General features: G+C 48.1%; 1 protein-coding gene and 1 long non-coding RNA gene across 3 annotated transcripts in view; one reads left to right on the plus strand and one right to left on the minus strand.

Moving 5' to 3' along the window:
• The first annotated feature begins 4,308 nt into the window (after positions 1–4,308).
• Tvp23a (trans-golgi network vesicle protein 23 homolog A) overlaps positions 4,309–25,085 on the plus strand; it is a 35,903-nt gene continuing 15,126 nt past the window's right edge. The window contains 2 exon segments of one of the 2 annotated variants that reach the window (NM_001393687.1): positions 4,309–4,441; positions 4,694–4,773. In NM_001393687.1, the coding sequence (NP_001380616.1) occupies positions 4,433–4,441; positions 4,694–4,773 (89 nt within the window). In that variant the 5' untranslated portion in view covers positions 4,309–4,432. 2 annotated transcript variants of the gene reach the window in all.
• Positions 7,894–18,293, minus strand: LOC134480647 (uncharacterized). The gene is made up of 3 exons (XR_010055291.1): positions 17,272–18,293; positions 16,760–17,012; positions 7,894–16,158 (listed from the first exon to the last, which is right to left on the minus strand). It is a non-coding gene; the product is annotated as an uncharacterized LOC134480647 (long non-coding RNA).

Below are 25,085 nucleotides of genomic sequence, written 5' to 3' on the forward strand. Positions count from 1 at the left end.
GCAAGGAATCCAGGCCACACGAAGGATTATTCGTTTTGCACAGAGTTTTACCTTCACTAAACTGACCTTGGAACTAAGCATCGGCTGATACACACTGTCACCCCAGCACTGAAGAGAAGGAGCCAGGGAGATGACAAATGTTTGGTCGGCCGAGGCTACAGAGAAACCTTACATGAAACTACAACAAGATAGAATAAAACAAGAAAGGGGAGCTCAGGATGCTGAGAAAGAATATAGCCTGGTTGGTAAAGTGCTGCCCAAAATACACAAATCATGGGGTTCGCCCCCAGCACAGCATAAGCCGGGGTTGGTAGTACACATCTCAGAGTTCAGGAGGTGGAGGTAGGAGAGTTGGAAATTCAACATCACTCTTGGATTTGAGTTCAAGGTTAGCCTGGGCTATATGAGACTCTGTCTCAAAACAAAACAAAACAAAAACGAAAATAAAACCACAACTAAATTAGTAGCCAAGTGTGGTGTCACACACTCATAATCCCAGAGATCTGCACCCACAAGGCAGGCCAAGGGATCAGAAGTTCATGGCTATCCAAACCAAAAGTGTGATGCCAGCCTAGGCTGTATAAGACACCAACGCCCTGGCTAAAATCTTAAATTAAGAAAAGATAGAAGGAAAGAGCATTGCACAGGAGGCGGAATTTGCACAGGTCCCAGAAGGGCAAACTCCAGCAGGCTCCAGCAGGCTCCAGCAGGGACCAGCAGGGACCAGCAGGGACCAGCAGGGACCAGCAGGCTGCAGCAGGGACCAGCAGGCTCCAGCAGGCTCCAGCAGGTTTATCTCTTCAAACAAAGGAGACCTTCCTTCGCCCCTGAAATGCTGGGGCAAGGTAACTTACAACCTAGTGGTCCTTTGCTATTTTTAGGACCGGGCTTCAGACCTACATAAAATCAGACACTGGGGTGCAGAGCTGGGAGGGTCAGGTAGAAGGATATTCTCAGTTACAGAATGAGTTTGAGGTCAGCCTGGATTCCATGAGACTGCATCTCAAAACAAACAACAAACAAACAAACAAACTCTAACTTATATTTCTTAAATTCGCTCCTTTGAAGCGTATTATTCACTGGTTCTGCGGCAGAGACAGATACCTCATGGAAGGTTAGACATAGACTCATGCCATTGTGCTCACAGGGGTTCCTCAGGTCCCAGCTCCTCTGTAAAGGCCATTAAATCAGTCACCAGGGGATAGTTTGCTGAGCCTCTACTCAGAGAAGGGCTCTTTATATGCACTGTGTCTAGTTGCTTGCAGTCCTGGATGGCAGAAGTGTGGTCCCACTTTATAGATGCAGGCACTGAGGCCAGACAGATGGTGTCTCCTGCACAGATGTCCCATCCAGACCTGTTGAAAATCAGACATTGAACTTCAAGGGTCTCCAGAACTCAATGGCTGTACAAGTCTGAAGACCCTCCAGGGACTGCTGGGGATCCAAGACTCAGCTCCAGGACCAGAAATAAGACTGAGCCTTGGGGCTCTGCTCCCTTCCTCATGCAGGTGGAGGAACAAAGAGCATGGGAGAAAAGGTTAGTGTTTCCCACAAGTCTCTGCTCTAAGTATCCCTACATTCCAAATACTCATACTATTTCCCTTATGAAAGGTAATTCCCCAAAGAGCTAGAATAGACTCTCAAATCTACCTAGTAACAGGTGACTCATCACAAGCCCCTCTCCCTAAGAGCAGAGGAAAGCCTGGCACCTCTTCCTCCACTTTGTGTTTGTCTCCTTGTGTTTAGGCCTGTCTGTCTCTCTTCATCCCCCTCAAGACTGAAGACAGCATGCTAAATCTGCAGTCGCCAGGACTCCAGAACTGCAAATCTCTCAGGCCGACCAACTGCAGATGAAGTCAGCCTGTGATAGTGAGGTCCCACCTCGGAATAACCAGGTTAGCCTCCCTGTTGACATCCGTGTTGGGAGTAACAGTGTTCAGACCGATTGGCACACGCTGAACAGTGAGGGACTCAGCCAGGACTGCTTGGTCCGGATGCTTCTGGCTCCTGACTTAGCTCTCCCTCTACTGAACCTAAGGCTTGTATCCCTTGTACCCTGAAGGTAAACTTGGGGTCACTGGGCCCCTTCACCTGCTTCTCCCCGGTGTGTTGATTAAATCTCTTGTTTTCATTCTCACCCACTTTTCTGTATGTGTATGGGACAGGCAGCTGAGCCTAGCTTACTCAGGCTGCCAGATGCTGCCCTGGCTTCAGACGTAAAACCCTACCTACAGTGTGACTGGAGCCGGCTTCAGAGCCAATGATAAACTCCCTGCACGGTTCTTGACCTTTGCCCTCCTGTCCTCTGCTCTGTGTGGGCAGCCCAGGGCAGGTGGAGAACAGGGTAACCTCATGTTCATACAGTGACCTTCATGGCTGATGGAGTGGTCAGTCCAGAGCTTTCCCACCCTGAGAATGTCAGTTAGCCCTGACGGGGCTTCCTAGGGGTTTTCCCACCCCCTGGCCCCAACTCAACGGACACCAGCAGCTGCTAGTCTTTCAGGTCAGAGGAAAAGCCCCTAAATGTACTACAATGCCCTCTTACCCCAACCTGGCCTCCACGGTAGATACTCTGCCCACGGCACTCCTGGTGGCTGTGGTTTCTCGGTGTCGTATCTGGGCCTGGAGCCAGCAATGGAGTAATGTTGTTGGGTTGGGGAGAGTCCACAGCACTTTCCAGAAAAACCTGCCTTTGTGGGCTTAGATGCTAATGCTTCCGGGATAATTGAGGCCTTGAGAACTGAACTCTCTGCTGCCCAAATAGTGGAACCAGACTCCATTCCAGCAGACACCCAGGCCCTTCCTCCAACACTGCCAGGTAGGAAGCTGGAGAGAAGGCCCTGGGTCTGACCCTGGGAGCACTGGCAGTCTGCTGGGCTGTGAGTGGACCATCTTGTCAGCTGAGCAGCAGAGATTTCAGAAACTGGTAGAACTGATACTGGGTTTGGAAATTATACATTTGCATATGAATACACAGGCAAATGTGTGTGCGTGAGCGTGCGTGTGCATGTACGTGTGTGTGTGTGTGTGTGTGTGTGTGTGTGTGTGTGTGTGTGTGAGACTGGGAATTGAACCAGGAGCCTCTTTTATGCAAGGCAAACACTCCAGCACTCACCCAAATCATTTGCTTGTGCATACACTCCCACCCCGCCCTTCCTATCTCATTTTTTTAAATAAACTTTTTGAGATAAGATCTTGCTAATTTGCCCCGGATGGCCTTGAACTTGTTTTGTATCTCAGGCTAGCCTAAAATTTATGATCCTCCTGCCTGAGCCTTCCTAAGTTCTGTGATTATAGGCCAACATTACCATGTCAGGCACGGTTTGGAAAACACTTCAAAAGGTTTGGCCTTTAAGACGGTCTTCTGTCCTAGAAGTAGTGCGTCCCCTCCTCCTTCCCTCGAGACAGAATCTCTGTGGCCTAAAGAATGGAGTATGCAGCTGGCAGCTCTGGCACAGCCAGAGGATCCAAGGCGAGGTGGCTCCTTACTGCACTCCAGCAGGGCCTGGAAGGGAGAAACTGAAGCTTGAAGTTTGTGGCCCAATAAGGGGTCACCAGGAGTCAGGCTAACAACTGCTTGTGGGCAGGAAGAAAGGGGAACTATGAAGCAAGGATATGGGGGCTAAGGAAGATTGTGTAGATGGTGGGGTGGGAATTGGGAAATGGCAGGGCAGGCATAGGGGAGACACAGTGACTCTGAAGGCCAGTAAGGCCTTCGCATGGCTATAGCTCTTCTTCTCAGTGTGCCCATTTCTGTGTCAATACCGCAGTTCCCAAGCCAAGCAACTAGATGCTGATCACACCTGGTTTTTGTTTGGTTTAGTTTTGTTTTTCTATGCAGCCAGGCAATCTTCTGCTTCAAATTTCCAGGAGTGCATGTCACAGGCTTGTACTACTATCTATGCCTGGTACAGAAGAATTCATTTTTTATAGAGCCAGCAAACTCTGCTTCCAACCTGAGCTCAGCTTCTGGATACCAATGTACATTCATGCTTTCAAACAACACACACACACACACACACACACACACACACACACACTGCCATCATCCCTCGCTGTCCTGGGTCCTGCTCTCTCTCTCTCTCTCTCTCTCTCTCTCTCTCTCTCACACACACACACACACACACACACACACACACACACACACACTGCCATCATCCCTCACTGTCCTGGGTCCCGCACCTTGCTCAGTCCTGCATCCTGCATGTTGAACCCTGCTCTGAGTGTTATACGGATGCCCCAGCTTCCCTGGGAATCCTCTCTGGCTCCGCCCCAGCCCGCGACTGCGCACTACCGAGCCCCTCCCCCATAGACAACCGAGCTGAGATTCCCAGCTGGAGCTCAAGCCAGCTGCTAGCTGAGCATCCTAAACCTTGGGCGGTAAAGGGCGGAGCTGGAGGCTGTGCTGTAGGGTCAAGTGGTACCCGAGAGAATGAAGCAGGTAGGGCTGCAGGGGTATGCCGCACTGGCAGGATAATGATGAAAAAGATCTTCACGGAGGTAGATGCACTGGCATCAGCTTAGACTGAACAGGGCCCCTAGTAGTAAGGAGGGTGGGGAAAGCCTAGGTTACTAAGGGAATAACGCTAGGAGGAGCACAGAGATATATCCGGGAAGAAAGGGTGCTCGTGCATGAAGGCTACCTGTGCACTTCGAGATGGCCTGCCACCTATCTGTTCCTGGTGTTCCCCAGGGCCTAGTGGATGATACTGAGGATGTGTCCCTGGACTTCGGCAATGAAGAGGAGCTGGCCTTTAGGAAAGCCAAGATCAGGTATGTTGACTCATTGGTCCCAAGCTGCATATTCATTCATTCGCCAACTCCTTCGTTCGAAATACACGGAGCAACTACTGTGTGCATGAGTTAAACAGACCCAGCCGCCTTTGAACCTAGAGTTTCGGGGCAGGGCCAAGGGTTCTCATGCTTTAGCACAACCCCACGGTTGAGGGGGCGGGTGGTTTTGAGGCGGTGACTATTAAGCTGCGACTAGATGCTGAGAAGCAGGCAGCCATAGGAGGCTCTGGAGGGAGAGAGTTCTAGCTAAAGGAACAGCAAGTGCAAATGCATCGGGGCAGCGGGGGAGCCAGCCAGAAAGTGCTTGATGCTCGAGTCAGCCATATTTATCCTTGGTCAGATCACATACCTGCTTGGCACTTCAGCATCAGAAGGCAGCAGGTCCAAGATGGAGAAGTGACTTGGCAGTACGCTTGCCAGTGGCCTAAACCCCTGATCCTTTTAGAAACATTCACAGCTCTGCCATGCCCACTTGTCCATCCTGCCCATCTCTAGCATACTTAGAGGTTTGGTACCTACTGCCTTCCCTTTGTTTTTTCTGGTACTGGGAATGGAACCTAGGGCCTTGCACATGCTAGGCAAAAGCGCTACCTCTCAGCTACACCCTCAGCCATTTACTTTATTTTCCCCTCCCATCAGACCATTGGATCCAAATACAACAGACTCTGAGAACAGAGTAAGTACATGGCTCTCCACGATCACTGTAACGAATTATCATAAACATCCTGGCTTCCTGTAGTTCAGTTGGTGGAGCTCCGGCCTAGCACGGACAGACCTGTGGGTTCCATCCTAACCACAGCATCAACAAAGCATGGAGGTGTGTGTGAGCACAGCGCTCCTTGTGCCTCTCAAGAATAAGGGCGTTTGTAACAATATCTCAAGCCTACTCAGCAACCTAGGGCGATTTACACCTCTGAATCCTTTACTATGCGAGGTCTGGGTGTGTAGTTCCGTTGGTAGAGTGCTTGCCCGGTATGCATGAAGCCCTGGGTTACAGTCCATTCCTAACACTAAATAAACTGGGCCTAGTAGCACACAACTGTAATCTTAGCGCCAAGGAAGTGGAGGCAGGGGTATCAGAAGTCCCTGGTCACCCTCAGCTACTCAGTGAGTTCAGAACCAACTTACACTACTTAAGCCTCTCTGTCTCTGCCTATCTATTTCTGTCAGTCTCTGTCAATCTCTCTCAGATCCTTTACTAAAGGAAGATCTCCTTTTCCATCTAATGTAACATCCACAAGTTCCAGAGATTGGAACCTAGATATTGGAGGCCCGTTATTCATCATTCATGCTGTAGTGATTGGAATCCTAAGCGGAGGAGTTTATAGAGCACCTAAACAATTACATGTTTACTGCCTGGTAAATATCACCTGTAAGCCTGACCCTAAGCTGGCAGCTGGGGCTTTGTGGAATACAGGACCAGCCCCTGCCTATGGAGTTGCCCAGGCTAGTGCCCTTCTGCCAGATAAAGGTTAGGCCCTGCTTTGTTGTGTGACTGCCCTGTACAACCCTTGCTTGCTTGATTTCAGCTGGCTTTCTCCTCCCTTATGCTGCTTGGGAGTCCCTGCGTAGGGAATGGTACCACCCACAATGGACTAGATCTTCCTCCTCCCTTAGTTAACAATCAAAGCAATTCCCCCAACCTGCTTGGATTATTCCACATTAGACTCTTCTCAAGTGATTCTAGGTTGTATCAAGTTGACAGCTAAAATCAGTGAGCCCAGATGTGGTCATCAGCTATAATGTGGTCACTAGCTACCTGTGGCTATTGAGCATTGCACTGTGCCTAGAGTTATGGAATTTGGTTCTGTTTAATTTTGATGTAAATGTAAACACCCACATGTAAGAGGTATTTTTCAGTGGAAGGATTTGGCTGTAGTAGTGGACCCTGTAGGGTCAGGACTGCAGGATGAAGACAGTGTCCTAGTCTCTTTCCTGTTGCTGTGATAAGATGCCTGACAACTTAGAAAAGGAAGCAGCTTAAGGAAGGAAGATTTATATTGGCTCACAGTTTATCAGCCAGGTGCATCACATTGTGGGAGTCACCATGGCAGGAGCTTGGTGCAGCTTGTCACAGTGTGTCAGAAAGTATAGTGGAATGCTTGTGCTCAGCTCCATTTTCCTTTTTATAGGGTCTAGGATCACAGCCTAGGGAATGGCACTGCCCACAGTGGGTAGTTCCTCTTCCATCAGATTATTCAAAGTAACTCACACTGGGCATACTGAGAGTTCTGTGTCCCAGGTAATTCTAGATCTTCTGTACTTGGCCCATTGAGATTACCCATCACAGACTGGTTTAGGGACAGAAGAAAGCAGAGGCTGGGAGGGTGGCCTAGGACACCTAGGAGGTATGATCTCCCTTTACTGTATGGTGCTTAAATTGTGGATGATGGAGAGGGAACTGGAGAGATGGGTTATTGGGTAAGAGCACTTGTGATGTAAGCATGAGGACCTGGGTTAAGCATGAGGATCCCCAGCTCTCACATAAAAAGCTGAACGTGGCCATGTGTGCCTATAACCCCAAAGCTTCGATACCGGCCACAGAAAGATTACTGGAGGTTTTTGGCCACTAGCTTAGCCAAGGAGGGGAGACAAAATGAGGTGAGGTCCAGGTTCAGTGAGATACCCTGTCTCAAGACCTTCTTCTTCTTGCCTGCCTCCCAGCACACACACACACACACACACACACACACACACACACACACACACACATTTTGGTAGCCAGTTTCAGTGGGCAGCAGAGAGGAGACCCTGGGAGCTAGAGGAATTACATTTACCACAGGTGGCAACTTCTCACCCATCTGAGAGCTGCCAATCCCAGAATCCTTTGATGTGCTCCCCAGCCTGCCTGGGAACTTAATGGGATCCCCAAGGGCTCTGCTGGTAGGCAGTCCTGTGAATATTCACTCAGCATTGTGGAGAATTGGGTTCTTTATTTTGTTTTGGTTTTAGTGTCATTTGTTGAGACACTATATAGGGTCTCACTATATAACCCAACTGCAAGATCCTCCTGTCTCCACCTCCCAAGTGCTGTGATTATAGATGTCACCCACACACCTGGCATAAAAATTATTCTATTTACTTACTTATTTTGAGGGAGCTGGGGACAGGGTCTTATGTAGCCTAGGCTAGCCTTAAACTCAGTGTATAGCCAAGGATGACCTTGAAGTTCTGATCCTCTTGCCTTTTCTTCCCGAGTGCTGAGGTTACAGGTGTGAGCAACCACACGTGGTTTATGTGGTTCTAGAATGTCTGAGTTGGAGTTTCTTTTGCTGTGATAAAAACACCATGACCAAAAGCAACTTGGGAGCAAAGGGCGTACTTGGCTTAAACTCTCAGGTCACACTTCATCACTGAGGGAACTCAGGACAGGAGCTGAAGCAGAGACCATGGAGGGTGCTGCTTACTGGCTTACTCTCCATGGCTTGCTCAGCCCGCTTCTTATAACAACCAGGACCACCTGCCCAAGAGTGGTGCCATCCCCAGTGACTTCCACCCTACCCCCACATCAATCATCAGTCAACAAAAATGCACTACGTATTATAGGTCAATCTTATGGAAGCACTTTCTCAGTTGAGAGTCCTCTTCCCAAACAACTCTAGCTTGTGTCCGTTGACATCAAACTGACCACATAGGGCTTGAACTCAGCACTTAGGCAAGCATTTAAGGGGATTCTTAACTGAGGTGTCTGGGAATCTTTGAAAACTCTTATCCTTCACATAGGTCATTCTATGAAATATGTGAAACACAATCAAAATTGAATTCCATTATCAAGGAGGCCAAGATCCCCCAAAGCTCTGAATCAGTAGTATAGCATGAAGATCGTTGCGAGAAACTTTCTTCTCTACTTTGCAGTAGGAAATTCCTAATCCTGTGTTGATTGCATGTTGACTTTGAAGTCAGATGCTATCATAGAAAGGGTTATAGCCAGAGTCCCCTTCTGTTATTGCTCAGTGGCTTTGGGATTGTGGACAGGTAGGTCACTTACCATGCCTTGCCTCCACCGGCCTATCTGTAACATGCAGAGGTTGGACCTGCTTAGCCTCAGTGTGTAGCTGCTAAGGAGGTCACTCAGTAACCATTCATCTACTGGGTGCCTGATATGTGTCCTGTCATTATTGTACCTGTTCCAGTTCAGGGAGGTTCAGTGTGTGGCTATGGTTCCTTGGACACCAGTGGAGGGTGTAATTCCACAGCACAGTTGAAGAACACATACCTGCCATCTTGTGTGTGCATGGGAGTGTGTGAGAGTGTGTTTGTATGAGTGTATGTAAGTTGTGTGTATTAGTGTGTGAGGTGAGGGTGTGTGTGAGGGTATGTATATGAGTGAGTGTTTGAGGATAGTAAGGGTGTATGTATGTGAGTTGTGTGTGTCAGTGTGTATGTCATTGAGTGTGTGAGTTTGTGTGTGTCACTGTGGGTGTGAGTGGTGTTTATGAGGGTATGTGAGGAAGAATGTTTTTGAGTTGAGCATGTCAGTGTGTGTGTGTGTGTGTGTGTCAGTGTCAGTTGTGTGTATCAGTGTGTCTGTGTGTGAATTTGTGTGTGAGATGGAGTGTATATGTGAGGGTGTGGGGTGTGTGTGTGTGTGTGTGTGTGTGTGTGTGTTTCCCAGCTAGCTTAGCATTTCTTTTTCTTTGTAGTTATTCTCTTGAGGCCGGGTCCCTATGTAGCCCTGGCTGACCTTAACCTGTCTTTGGGCCTCAGCCTCTGAGTGTGGACTCACAGGGCGATGCTACCACACCCAGTCTGTTTTTTATTTTATTTTATGCTATTTTTAGGAGACAACGTCTGACCTCTGTTATTCCCAATATGCAGGGCAATAGTGTTGGGTAAGTTTGCTTTTCTGTAAATTAGAACTTCTTAATTCTGCGAGAGTGAAACTCCGTGCCCATCAAACCTTTCTTCATTCTTATTAACCACCTGTTAGCCACCATTCTGCTTCCTGTCTCCACTTCATGAAAGTGGAGTCAAAGCATTTGCCCATCACAGCAGCTTCCTTTACTGACTATAATGTTCTCTCTCTCTCTCTCTCTCTCTCTCTCTCTCTCTCTCTCTCTCTCATTCATTTCTTTATTATGGTTTTTCAAGACAGGGTTTCTCTGTGTAGCCCTGTGTTGTCCTGGAACTCACTCTGTAGACCAGGCTGGCCTCAAACTCAGAGGTCTGCCTGCCCCTGCCTCTGTCAAATGTTCTCCTCTTTTAAGACTGAGTATTAGCCCATTTTATGAGTCTGTCACACTCACGTATGGACAACTGGGTGACTTCCACCTCTTGAGCCTGGTGACTAACACTACCTGGAAAACGGGTTTGTACACCCCACCTTTGAGACCCTGCCTTCAATTCTCTTACATATATTCCCAGCAGTGGGGCTGTGGGCTGGATAAAGTTCTCTTTTTGTGTTTTGAGGAACTTATGAATTGTTTCCCAGAGCAGCCAACATTTTACAGACAGACAGACAGCAGAAGCTTCCAATGTTCCACGCCCTTGCTAACTCGGCATTTTTTGTTTGTTTGAGGGTTGGTTTTGTTGTTGATGTTTTAATTTTTGAGGTAGGGTGTTGTGTAGTCTAGACTGGCCTCAAGTTCCCTATGTAGTCCCATTGGACTTCTGGCTTTCCTGCCTAGTACTGGGACTCAAGGACCGTGCCTCCATCCCCAGTCTAGAGTGCTGGCACTGAGCCTAAGATTTCATGCTAGGCCAGCACTCTCCAAGCTGAGCTGCATCTCCAGCCCACGAGATGCTTTCTTCTTTTGAGCAGGGTCTCATAATAGACTACATGGGCCTCAAGATCATGTATCAAGGAGACCGTATCGTGCATATGTTCAGTTAAAATGCAATTGTGTACCATTAACTCACTGACAGTCTGAAGCTCAATGTGGCTTTGGGTATACTCACGGAGTGCAACCAGCACCATGACCTCCTTCCATATTTATTTCACCACCCCAGACGGAAACCCTGTACTATGAGACAATCACTCCCCAACACTTCTTCCCCAACCCCCAACGGGCCACCAAAGTACTCAGAAGTGTTTATTCCAAACATTTAATAGAAATGAAATCTGTGTCAGAATTTTCCAGAAACAGAGAGAAAAAAATATATATATACATGTGTAAGTGTGCACATGTATGTGTGTCTATGTATATATGTAGGAATGTTATGGGTGTGTGTGTGTGCAAGCAAGTGTATGTGTATATATGTATGTGTTTGTATAGATGTATTATGTTTATTTGCATGTTTGTGTGCATGGGTGTATTCATATGGAATCAATAATTGCATTACACACATATACATATACATATATATCCATCCAGACATGGATATTTATTATGAGAACTTGACTGACATGATTTTGGAGCCTGAGAAACCCCAGGATCTATCAGCAAGCTGGAGTTCTGTGAAGTTTGTGAGCTCCAGTCTTGGAGAGTTCAGGCCAGTGACCTGAGGCTCAGTCTGAATTAGGAAGTGTAGCGGTAGTTTGGCTATCCCACTTTGTGTGCCGGATGGGTCACACGCGCATACCCACCCAAAAGCTATCTGAATTTGTGAATGAAAGACACACACGCACGCATGCACACCAGTTAATTTTTTAAAAAGATTTATTTACTATATATAAGTACACTGTAGCTGTCTTCAGACACACCAGAAGAGGCCATCAGATCCTATTACAGATGGTTGTGAGCCACCATGTGGTTGCTGGGATTTGAACTCAGGACCTCTGGAAGAGCAGTCAGTGCTCTTAACCACTGAGCCATCTCTCCAGCCCCAGTTAATTTTAAATATGCCTTGACTAGCTCAAAGGTTAGGCGGTTCTAAGCCTCCACCTGGCTAGCATACATTTCCCTCCAGTACTCCCGGCTCAACGGCTCCTAAATCTGTGTTTTGACTTTGCTTCCCTGTTACCTTCTGGGCAGCCCTTCCCACAGGGCCCTTTCCCTTCCACCTACATTTTGGATGAATTTTCTTCTGCAGCTCTAAATCTGATTTGAAATCCCTTGAAGACATGGCAGTCCCTCCCTTTTCTCTCTCACAGTCCCTTGCCCATGCAAATTTAAATGTCCTGGCTCAGTCTACCTGCTCAACTATTGGCTGTTGGCTCTTTATTGACTGATCAAAAACCATTTGGGGACAAGGTCCTTCAGCGTTTGTACACATAGATTCCTGATTTGGGGGACTAGATTAATTCTAAGCATTAGAACCAATCCCCAACAGCTCAGTCTGGGTCCAAGGTCTGGGGCTGGTTATACTTATGTCTGAGGGAGGAGGAGATTAGTGTCCCAGCTCTGTCTGAGAGGGGAGCCCTCTTCCTCCCACTATGCTTGAGGCCCTGGTAGAGGTCTGAGCTCTACCTGCTTTGCGGGAGGGGCTCTCCCATTCAAATTCCAATCTTTTCTGGAAAGAGTGTTTTGTGTCCAGCTAGGCACCCCTTATCTCAGTAAATTGACATTTGAAATTATACAACGTGTGACCTGTGTGTGAGAGAGAAAGACAGATAGACAGAGACAGAGAGACAGAGAGACAGAGAGACACAGTGCTCAGATACAGAAGCACATGTGTGTGAATACGTATGGAGGCCAGACAAACTTAGCCGTCATTCCTTGGGACCCATTCACCTTGTTTTCTGAGACAAGGTCTCCCACTGGGACCTGCCCTGGCCAGCTGGCCAGTAAGACGCAGAGACGTGCCTGCCTGTCCGTCTGCACTGATTACAAGCAGGAACTACCACACTTGCTTTCTACATGGTTGCTGATGGTTGAATTAGGGTCCGTATGCTCACACAGCCAGCACTTTACAACTTACACCACGTGGATTCCAAGTTTTTCTCTCTGGGTATTTAGCCACGTTTATTTCCTTTTTATGACAAGCATATGGGTGTATCGTACTTTGTTACCCATTCATAAGTTCTTTGGTTATCTTTGCTTTTCAGTTCTCATTCCGAATGTCACTGTGAGCATTGTGTCCATGTTTGGGGATGTGGCATATGTTTCAGTTCTCGGAGGCACTCACCTAGAAGTGAAATCCCAGAGGGCTGCGGTAACTCAGCTGGACTGTGTAGCAGACCATGTTTTAGCCAGCGAGGGGACTTTTAGCCACCTTCAGGAATGCATGGGGTCAGACTAATCTGACCTCAATCCAACATCCCCCAGCCAAGCTCCTGCACCCAAGATTCAAGTCATGGATGCCTGTGGAGGCATGTGTGGGCTTTTGAGTAGGGTTGAGCTCCTGAGCTTCAGGAAGGACACAGGACAGAGGCCAAGCACCACCAGGAGAGCCAGCCCAGCTCCTCTTGAATTACAGATGGTTGTGAGTAGCCATGTTGGTGCTGAGAATCAAACCCAGGTCCTCTGCAAGAGCAATCAGTGTTTTAACCCCAGAGCCATCTCTCCAGCTCAATGGGATCATTTTTTTATGTAGCCCAGGCTGGCCTTAACTTATTATGTAGTCAGTAATAGCCTTGAAATTCTAATCCTCTTGCCCTCTTGAGTGCTGGCGTTACAGGTGTGTGCCACCACGCCCAGTTTATGTTGTGTTGGGATCAATCTCAGGGTTTCTTGCATGCTAGGGAAGCGTCTGTAGACCGAGAGACACGCCCATCTCATGAATATAAAATTGAGAACTCGGTCCCCTGCTCTCAGACACTGCAGGAAGTCACATGTCAGTGGCTTGCAGATATGCAGGCAGGCATCTCATGGAACGAAAACTGTCCATAGAACACTGAGTTCCCCGTGTTGCATACAGAAACTGTTTTCACGGGGAGGCTTGGATAGGATTAGATGCTTTCAGAGTGAAGAAAAGCAAATGCCCAGCAACCAGGCACAGGTTATCCAGCACTTTCCCCACACAGCACCACTCTGTAGCCTATGCATGAAGATTCATTGCCTCTGCATGGTCGGCCTGTGCTATGGGGACTATTATATTGTAGGATCAAGGTTAAGGAAACCGAGGCAGAAAGTTGAGTGTGTTGCTCAATATCACAATGATATTTAAGTTCAAGGGTCTGAACTCAGCCAGCCCTCGAGCCCACGTTTTATGTTACATCATACTCTGTAGTATCCGCACATGGAGCTGAGTTTGGCTGGGAGACACTGGATTAAGAACGCCTATCTTTATTCCCTGGGGAAGACGTCTATGTTGTGTAGAAAAAGAGATACCGTGGAATCGTTCTGTTATTATTGGAGGCGTGGCCTGGGACTCCATGGCAGCCAAGGATGATGTTGAAGTCCTGACCCTCTGATTTCTATTTCTCCCATGAGATTACAAGTATGCATTGTCATTGCCAGGGTCATATTCCTATCTGTGGTGGAGGGACCCGTGCACTGTGGGTCATTAGCACATCCCTGCCCTCTGCCCACTGAGCACCAGGAGCATCCAAACTGTTGCTTGGTGGAAACCAAAAATATGTCTTCAGATACTGTACATGGCCCCTGTAGACAAAATCAGTAATCTGAGAACTGGAATCAGGAATATTCTCTTTTGGGAGTTCAGGGTCTTGTTCTTCAGTTAGTCTGTCCGTTTTTCTGAGGCCAGTTTCTGGACTGACCTCGGTTCTCTAGTTAGCCAAAGGTGGGTTTGTATTCCTGATCCCCTTCAACAGCACCTTCATGCTGCCCAGCTTCTCTCTCAGGTCTGGGTTGAGATAAGTGAAAACTGCTATTTAAGGGGGCACAAACTGTTTCGTTACTTCTGTTGATCCAAAGGAAGAAAGCTGGAGGTAGGGCAAGAAGGCCAGGGGAGCAGTTGCCAGTGCTTGGGGTAGCTTGGTGGCAAATGACAAACACACCTCTATTTCACACACACACACACACACACACACACACACACACACACACACACCCCTTGCTTCTGGGATAACAGGAAATAATAATTTTGATTGTCTTATTAACCAAAATGTCTGTTCTTTCTGTTGATGAGGTCCCTCACCAAGACTCCCAGGAACCTTTGGAGAGCAAGACCCATTGTCTTCAGCTCTCTCAAATCAATTCTGAAAAATACAGAAATAAAAAGGTCTGAAACCTGGTATGGTGGAGCACACCTTCCACCCCAGCACTCGGGAGTCAGGGAGAGGGATCTCTGTGAGTTGAGGCCAACCTGGGCAGCAGAGCAGGTTGGCAAGTTTGAAGTCAGCCTCAGCTAACGACCCTATCAACCACCTCAAAAAACAAAACCAAGCAAATCCGAACAAAAATCAAACAAAAAAGTCAGACATAAGCAAGTCCCATCAAGAGTGGGTTGTTTAATTTTAAGGAAGTTTCCGGAATACCAAGGAAAATAACCTCAAAATCAGGGAACTAGTGAGATTTCAGTTCTCTTTGATCATGCACATCATTACTTATTTTGAAATTAAGTCCTCGCATCTCTAACAGCCCCACTTCCCCTTACGTGTGTGTGCTTGTTCACACGAAGTTGTTTGTGCGGGCTGAGTCAGCAGTAAGGCCACTGGACCTTGACCCCCATGTTTGCAGAGTGTTTGGGAACAAGGGATGGGAACGGGTCAGGGTCCATGGGGCTTCGTTCTAGATCTGGGACAGGGAGATAGATGTTGAAATATTGGTACAAAGTTCAGTCATACATGCCAGCCTTGGATGCTAGTCTTAGTAAAGACGAATTTAGGAACTTCTGGTTGAAATCCAGGTTCCTTGGTCAGAAGCTGTGCCCACATCTTGGGCCCCTACATTTATTAAAGCGACCCTGTCCACGTTATGTAGAAACTCCACAGTGACACCCATGTGGTTCACAGTAGAAGGAACAGCACTCCATTTTGTTTGGTGCACTCTGGCCCAGTCTGAGCCCGGCAAATGGTAGGCACCCAATCGATGGGCTGTTGTTTAAAGCTCAATTTATTTAGCGGTTGTTCTGAAAGTATTTAAGATCAATTGAGAAATATTTTATTATAAAATTAATTCTGTGTACTTGGGAAATTTAAACAATTAGTTTCAGCGATTGTTTTGCATTTTAAAAAAGTGTATGTGTGTGTGTGTGTCTGTGTGTGTGTTTGTGTGTGTGTCTGTGTGTCTCTGTGTGTGTGTGTGTATGTGTGTGTGTATGTGTGTATGTGTATGTGTGTGTGTTTGTCTGTGTGTGTGTGTCTGTGTGTGTATGTGTGTGTGTGTGTGTGTGGTGTGTCTGTGTGTGTGTCTGTGTGTCTCTGTGTGTGTGTATGTTTGTGTGTATGTGTGTGTGTGTGTGTGTGTGTGTGTGTGTTGAGGTGGGTGTCATGTGTCATGGCATCTGTGGAGGTCTTACAGGAATCTTTCCATCATGTAGATCCCAGGTTATCAGGTCATCAGGTCATCGGGCTTAGCCATAGACGTCATTACTGCTCATTGCTGGCTTGTCTGTGGTTACTTTGAATGCCAAATTAACCTGCAAACAAAAATACACATAGACACTGGGTACAGAATGTACTATTTCAGGATGGTGGGACATTTTAATGCTCAGTGAAACTCCAAACAAAGGAACTGTAAATTATGGCTACTGGATATGTTAACTTGAAAAGTAATTTTTAGATAAATATGCATAAAAGTATTTAAAATATCTTCTTAACAGATTTTCTTTTAGAAATTAAAAAGGTACTTGTAAAGCATCTTGGCTGCACACGTGCACCACGTGTGCGCCTGGTGCTTATGGAGGTCAGAAAGGGAATCAGATTCCCTGTTGCGAGCTGCCAGGTGTGTGCTGGGAAGTGAACCCGGGTCCCCTGGAGAACAAGTGCTCTTCCTAATGAGCCACTCTGCAGCCCCATAAAAGGATTTTGAAGGTGTGTTTTAAGACTAGCACTATGAGGCCAGGCCCCAAAGTGCACTCCAGTGACCCCTGTACATTCGAGGTAGAGTCAGGAGGACCAGAAGTTCAAGGTCATCTCATCTATATAGGGAGTTCAAGGTTAGCCTGGGCTGCATGAAACCTGTCTCAAAGTAAACAGATCAGCACATCAACAAAAGAATGGCCCAAACAGCCAACATACATCCCGAAGTTCTTCACTGTAGGTTAAGAACAGGAAATTCTTCTAGAAGCAGAAGTCAGGGCTAGAGCCCCAGGCACCCTTTAATCTACAGTGCGGATCCACGGGCACTGCACAGCTTTGCTCCTCGGGGGCCAGTTCTGGCAGCGCTGCCTGGAACACACACCGCTCCATGTTGTGTCTCTAGAAGTGCACTTCTGTTTTTGAACCCAGTCTCAACCACAGACGGTCCGCTCGTCCCTCTGCTCCAGATTATCTGCAATCCCAGTGAAAACAAGTCTTGCTACGTCACCCAGGCTGGTCTGGAATGCACAATCCCCCTGCCTCAACCTCCCAGATTTGGACTCCTAATTATCTCTGCCACTCAAAGGACCCACAATTCTTTCAAGAGAGGAAGTGGTTTGCAAATCATTACATTTCATCTCAGATCTGGGGCCTGCCCTGGATCCTGTGCATGCCAGCTAAACTATCCCCCGCTCTCTTTTCCTACTATTTACTTTCAGACACAGACTCACTAAGTTGTCCAGATGGCCTCGGACTCGATCTGTAACTTAAGAAGGAAAGCCTTGAACTTTTGAGTTTTCGGCTTTGGTCTCTGTGAGGCTCCAGGTCTGCTTCTTGGCGGCTTGTCTAGGAGGATTTCAAAACTCACGTCAGAAAGCAATCAGACTGGATCTCGAAGAGCTTTCATTGCCAGGAAGTAGGGATACTTCGAAAGCTGTCACATGGTTGTAGAACGTAAGCCAACCTGTGGGGACTCCACACTTAGGAGTGGCAGGGACTCCATGCTGGCTGAGTGAATGGGGTGTTACTCAGTTTTCTCTCTGTGTAACCTACAAGGCTGCCCTGCCCAGAGATGGCCTTCATCTCCGAGATTCCCCCAGTCTCCCTCAGACATTTAGTTCCTGGAAGGTATGCTTCGCAGAAGAAATACAAACCAGTGACCAGTGACTGGTTTTAAAATATACCCTGAAGTCACAGGCGAAGACATGATTCTATCTTTGATCTAGTTTTTGATTGGTTGGTTGGTGCAGCACACAGATGCCACAGCTGGCTCACAGAGGTCAGATAACAACCAGTGGCCATCAGCTCTCTGTTCTATCTTGAGGACTCAGGGATTGAACTCAGGTAGTCGGGCTTGACAACAGGCTCCCTTATCTCCTCAGCCACCTAGGCCCACCTTGGCCAGTGCTAGCCGACATGCCTTTCTGTCTCCACGAGGTGATTCTTACAATGTAGCAGGTCTCTATTCTCTAGAATATCCCAAATGCCCAAGCTCATCAGAACCTTGTCTCTGCCCCTTCCTGGGACTTCAGAGGACATGCAGGTGCCCACTTGTGCAGTTAGCTCTGGCTTTTTGGTTAAGCCTGATGCTCTGAGGAACTCGAGGCAGCTGCAATGTTTATGGCTGTCTCATTGGGCCATTGTCCCTCCAGCTTCAGGTAGCTGCTGGCCTGTGGCACCATCTGTCAATGAACCAAAAAGGGCAGAAGCTTTTCAGAAGTCCAGGAGGCCTACCCAGTGTGGAACTGGGCAATGGATTTAGTACTGTGGCTCTACCCCACCCCCACCCAGGGCCCTCACAGCAGGTCACCCTCATGTCCCCTCAGCACCAGCATGAAAAGTGCCATTGTCCACTCTTCACATATTTTCTTTAGATTCAAGTGTTGTGGGTTGAATGATATCTGTACCAAAGGAAATGTTGGGAGTCCTTTACCCCAGAGTCTACCTGAAGTATCTTGGCAGCTGAGACCCAGGAATTACAGCATAGTTAACAAAACATATTGTGAAAGGTGCCTAAACAGTATAGTCTTCCTTCTATATAGAGAAATTCAAGTTATGTTGAGAGGGTTGGGGACAGCTCAGTCAGCAGTAAACTCAGTGGACTTGACTTCAGATGCCCAGCACCCACATGAAAGCCAGGCATGGTGGCCCACTTCTGTGATCCCAGTGCTAGGCAGGAAGAAGGGTATGGTGAGAGGTGCAGGGAGTGGGGAGACAAGAGGATCCCAGGGGCTCCCTTGATAGCTAGTCTAGTGAAAGTAGAACATTTCAGGTTTAGTGAGAAGTCTTATCTCAAAAACAAGGTGCAGATGTTGACCTCTGGCCTACACACATACATACACACACACACTCAGACACACACACACCTACCTATACACACATACATACATACATACACACATACACACATACACACATACACACATACACACACATACATACACACACATACATACATACACACACACACGCACTCAGACACACACACACCTACCTATACACACATACATACATACATACACACATACACACATACACACACATACATACACACACACTCAGACACACACACACCTACCTATACACACATACATACACACATACACACATACACACACATACATACACACATACACACATACACACATACACACACATACATACACACACATACATACATACACACCTACACACACACGCACTCAGACACACACACACCTACCTATACACACATACATACATACATACACACATACACACATACACACATACACACACATACATACACACACATACATACACATACATACATACACACATACACACACATACATACACACACACACTCAGACACACACACCTACCTATACACACATACATACATACACACCTACACACACACACACACACACACACACACACACACACACACGGAGTGTATGCTAAAACAGCGATGCCATGCTTAAAGAGTAAGTGGGTGGGAACACATTCCTTTACCAGATGCAAAATCGGGAAGGAGGACTTTACAGACGTTTTACCGTGTTCCTTCAGAGGATCCCCAAATTGTATACCTGGCTTCTCCTGCTAGGACCTGAGGGTGTGGCTTTATCTTGGGGCCCACACCTACACGTGAGTATGAACCATCTTTTCCAGAGCCCCCCAAATGCCGTTCAGTCTTCAGTTTATGTTAAAAGTCTCTTCTTAAGAGACATTAGCTGTGGTGCTGGGTGGCGCTCGGTGGTGCGGCGCTGGCCTAGCATGCTCAAAGGCCCCACCATGCCTACAGTCCGTGAACTTGGGAGATAGGTGGGCGGGTCAGAGTTTCAGAGCTCCTCCGGCTGCTGAAGTGGAACCGTGTCCCTGGCACACACCCACAAGCCACAACCACGACCCTGGTTGTTCCTACCTGGAGAAGCACTGGACTCAACAAAGGGAAGATGCGGGATGATTGCTCACCAAAACCAACACATCGTTACCCCTGGCCACTGCCAGCCCTGCAGTAACCTGGCCCTCTCGTGTGTCCTGTGATTGTCCCAGCACCTCCATGAAGTTCGCGCTGCTGTGGCTACACTTACACACCCTCCACTACTCCCAGGAGTGCACCTCTTACAGGCCACAGCTGAACGGTGACCCCTGGAGACGGGCGTCGCGGCAGCTCTGACTCCTCCCATTTCACAGACAGGAGACCTGTCACATAAGGTCATCCACATGTCCGAGATCATGCAGGTCCTCAGTGGAAGAGCTGGGACTTGAACCAGGGCGACTGCCAAGTTTGAGGTCTGAGTCTGTACTGAGGATCTGTCATGACTGCCTGTTTGTTACCTTCTTTCAGAAGGAGAATCAATAACATCAGGGCCCTCCCTCCCTCCTTCCTCCATTCCTCCCTCCTTCCTTTCAGCAGTATTGAGTACATGCAGAGGACCATGCACCCTTCCCCACTAATTCCAGAACATTTTCATCACCCCGGGGGAAACCTCACCATAGAGACTACAAGTCTCCTTCCTCATAACCAGTGGCAGCCACTGACACCAGTGAACGTTAGTGCCATCTGCCCATTCTGGATGGCCCACAGACATGAGATCATCACATGTGACCTCTCTTGTCCAGCTCCTTTACTTGACATGGTGTTTTCAGGGCTCATCCACATAGTTGGATAGTTGTCCTTCAGCACCTGGGCAGCCTGGCTCCAGAGCTCCTTGGGCCGAAATCTGAGGATGCTCATATCCCCATATAAAATGACATAGCCTTACACGCATCTTATAAACACCTTCCCGTGTGACACCAACCACATCTAGAGGACTTGCAGAATCCAATTCAGCAACAGTGGCTCCTACACAGCTGTTAGGCTGTGTTGCTTAGGGGATGATGATCTTAAAAGTCTTTACACGGTCAATGTAATAGCAGTTTTTTTCCCCTTAACTATTTGTGTATGTAAGTTTGGGGCAAGATGGTGGCGGGGGTGAATATTCTCATGGAGGTTTGCTGTGGACATTAGGTCAGAAGTGGGTGGTCACCCTCCACCTTATTTCGTCTTCCTGAGAGCCTGGAGCTTGCTGGCTGAGCCGGCCACCTAACCCTGAGAGACGTCCCTCCCCTAGCACTGGGATTCCAGGTGCATACGCCATGCTCAGCTTACGTTTGGATTCTGGGGGTCCTGACTGGGGCCGGGTCCTCAAGCTTGAATGAGTTTGCTTACAGTGGACACAGAACTTAGGCGAAGGTACTTCATTGTTTTTAATTCACGTTTTCATTATGATTAAATTGGCCATTTTAACCATTTCCTCTTATTAAAGATTTTTTTTTTCAAACAGTATTTGCTGGGCTGGTGAGATAGCTGGCTTAGTGGGTTAAGGCACCTGCTACCGAGCCTGGAAACCTGAGTTAAATCCCTGGGGCCCACATGTTAGAAGGACAGCTCTCAAAAGTTGTCCTCTGAACTCTATGTGTGCTGTGGCACGTAGGCACACACACACACACACACACGCACACGCACACACACTCACACTCACACACTCTCACACACTCACACACACTCACTCACACACTCACACACACACACACACACACACACGATGAGTGTGAACAGTCAGTTCTTTCCTTCTGCTGTGGAGCCCAGAGATTGGATACAAGTTGTCAGACTTGACAGCGGGCCCCTTTTCCTGCTGAATGCTCTGCCTGGTGATTTTAATTCCTTTCACACACACAGTTCTATGGTATTAACCTCATTCATTTTGTGTGGACACTACCACCATCTCCAGGAATTCTCTCATCTGTACTCAGAGAACAGTCCCCACTGCTCCTACCCCAGCCCACCTCTGTATTTTTAGAAAACTCCAGAGCCTTGGCTAAAAGATGGCACCAAGGACCAGCAGTTCAGGCCTCACTCAGATTGCGTTAGTGCCAAATGGAGCCCTTAGAGCCTGTGCTGAGAGATAAGGACCTGCAGTCAGGTCCAGCCTGGGCTGAGCAAACAGGGCCAAGTCATCCTCACAAGCCTCCCTCTGTTGGATTCCGAGCCAACCGATCTCTAAGGCTGGTCCGTCTCTTTAAGAAAAAATAAAGAACAGAAACAAGGGGAGAACTGTGTGGTGGCCAGAGGGAAGTCTCCTCCTGTGTGTCACTTCCACATACAAACCTCGGCTGTGCAGACTTGAGTAGGAACTGTGAGGGCTTGGTAAGCAGCACCTACTCCAGCATCCTGATGCCCCAGTGTCGGACCATCAGACTCTGTCAAGAGGAGGAGGCCATGCTGTCATCCGTTATGATGACGATGGCACTACACCTGGATTATTTTAGAAAAGAATGAGATGTAGGAGCCTTGGTGGAATTCCCTGAGTGTGCACAGACCCCACACTCCTGGAGGATGAGACATTCTGCTTCCTCAGACATGGGTGCCTTTCGCCCTCCCCCCAATACCACTGCTTTATTCTCAGCCCTGAGTTGATATTGGAAATGAAATAGAAGAGGGGCATGGTGACAAGCTGAGGTAGCACAGGTGCCACAATCACAGGGGCTCCCAGGAGGCCAGAAGGAGTGAGCAGGTGGAGAGCTCAAGACCAGAGAGAGACCCCATCTACAATGTGATTGGCTTGCAAGTTGCCTAACAACTAAGTTCAGTCCCCAGAGCCCATTGAAAAACCTGGGCACGGTGGTGCACACGTCTATGGCGCTCTCATATAAACCCAGCACTCAGGAGAGAGATGGGTCCTGGAGGCTCACTGGCTGTCCAGCCAGCTTTCTGGGTGAGCCCAGGTTCCAGAGAGAGACCTTGTCTCACAAAAATAAGGTGCATGGCTTCTGGAGAATGACAGCTGAGGTTGTTCTTTGTCTCTGAACACACACACACACACACACACACACACACCACACACCACACACACACACACACCACACACACACACCACACACACCACACACACACCACACACACACCACACACACCACACACACCACACACACACACACCACACACACACACACCACACACACCACACACACACCACACACACACACCACACACACCACACACACACACACCACACACACACATACCACACACACCACACACACACACATCACACACACACCACACACACACACATACCACACACACCACACACACACACACCACACACACACACACACACATACCACACACACCACACACACACACACACCACACACACACACACCACACACACCACACACACACACACCACACACACACACACCACACACACACCACACACACACACCACACACACCACACACACACACCACACACACACACACCACACACACCACACACACACACATCACACACACACCACACACACACACCACACACACCACACACACACACCACACACACACACCACACACACACACATCACACACACACCACACACACACACATACCACACACACCACACACACACACACACCACACACACACACATACCACACACACCACACACACACACACCACACACACACACACACCACACACACACCACACACACACACCACACACACACACATACCACACACACCACACACACACCACACACACACACCACACACACCACACACACACATACCACACACACCACACACACACACATCACACACACACCACACACACACATACACATACATACATACACATATACACACACACCACACACACACCACACACACACACCACACACACACCACACACACACACCACACACACCACACACACACACACACACACCACACACACACCACACACACACACCACACACACCACACACACACACCACACACACCACACACATCACACACACACCATACACACACACATACCACACACACCACACACACACACACCACACACACACACACCACACACACCACCCACACACACACACACACCACACACACACACACACCACACACACACACACCACACACACCACACACACACACACCACACACACCACACACACACCACACACACACACCACACACACCACACACACACACACCACACACACACACATACCACACACACCACACACACACATCACACACACACCACACACACACATACACATACATACATACACATATACACACACACACCACACACACAGACCACACACACATACATACACATACATACATACACATACACACACACCACACACACACACACCACACACACACACACATAAACTCACACATCCATCTACATACACATACACACATATACATACACATACACACACACATCCATCTACACACACACACCACATACATACACACACACACATATATACACACACACACCACACACATACACACACACACACATAGATATATATACACACATACACACACCACACACACACAGAGTATCTTTTCCAGGGCAAACTTGAGCATCTGGACTCTGACTGTTACTGTTTCAGTATCTTTGGGTGGCTGACATTTGTGCCATGCAGCGATATCACAACCCCATCCAACCCCCTCCCCTTTTAAAGAGGAACTGGTAAACCCAGAAAAAAGGACTTGTGTTCTGGACTTTTCCTCTGGCATCCAGCTGCAATGACCAACTACCCAGTCGGGGATTTTTAAGTGTGTGTGGTTTTTTTTTTTTTTTTCTTTTTCCCGCAGATGGGCCACGAAGGCACCAGGATACCACCCTATGAGTTGGACTATCCTGGAAGACACTGGTGTCTCTGTGCATAATCCAGACCGGGTTCCTACGGTCTTCCTTGTTCTACTGTTTGATCAAATTTACACAGAAGGACAGAAAGCAGCGGGTGTGGCTGCTTTCTGAGGTCCTTGCCAATGTGTCTGGCCAATCTTGTCCTCAGCCCTGGCTTCTGGGCTGATTGAGACAGATTCCTGCCATCTTCTCAAAGGCTACTATTAGTAGGAAGGTGACCAAAAAAGGAAGATAATGGGACCCAGCAGTCTCAGGCAGCTGAGTGGGTCCACCTGTCCCCACACGCCAACTAAAAGACAAGAAAGAGAGGAGCTGTGCTCAGGGCGGCCT

The sequence above is a fragment of the Rattus norvegicus genome, chromosome 10 (assembly GCF_036323735.1).
Source record: "Rattus norvegicus strain BN/NHsdMcwi chromosome 10, GRCr8, whole genome shotgun sequence".
NCBI lineage: Eukaryota > Metazoa > Chordata > Mammalia > Rodentia > Muridae > Rattus > Rattus norvegicus.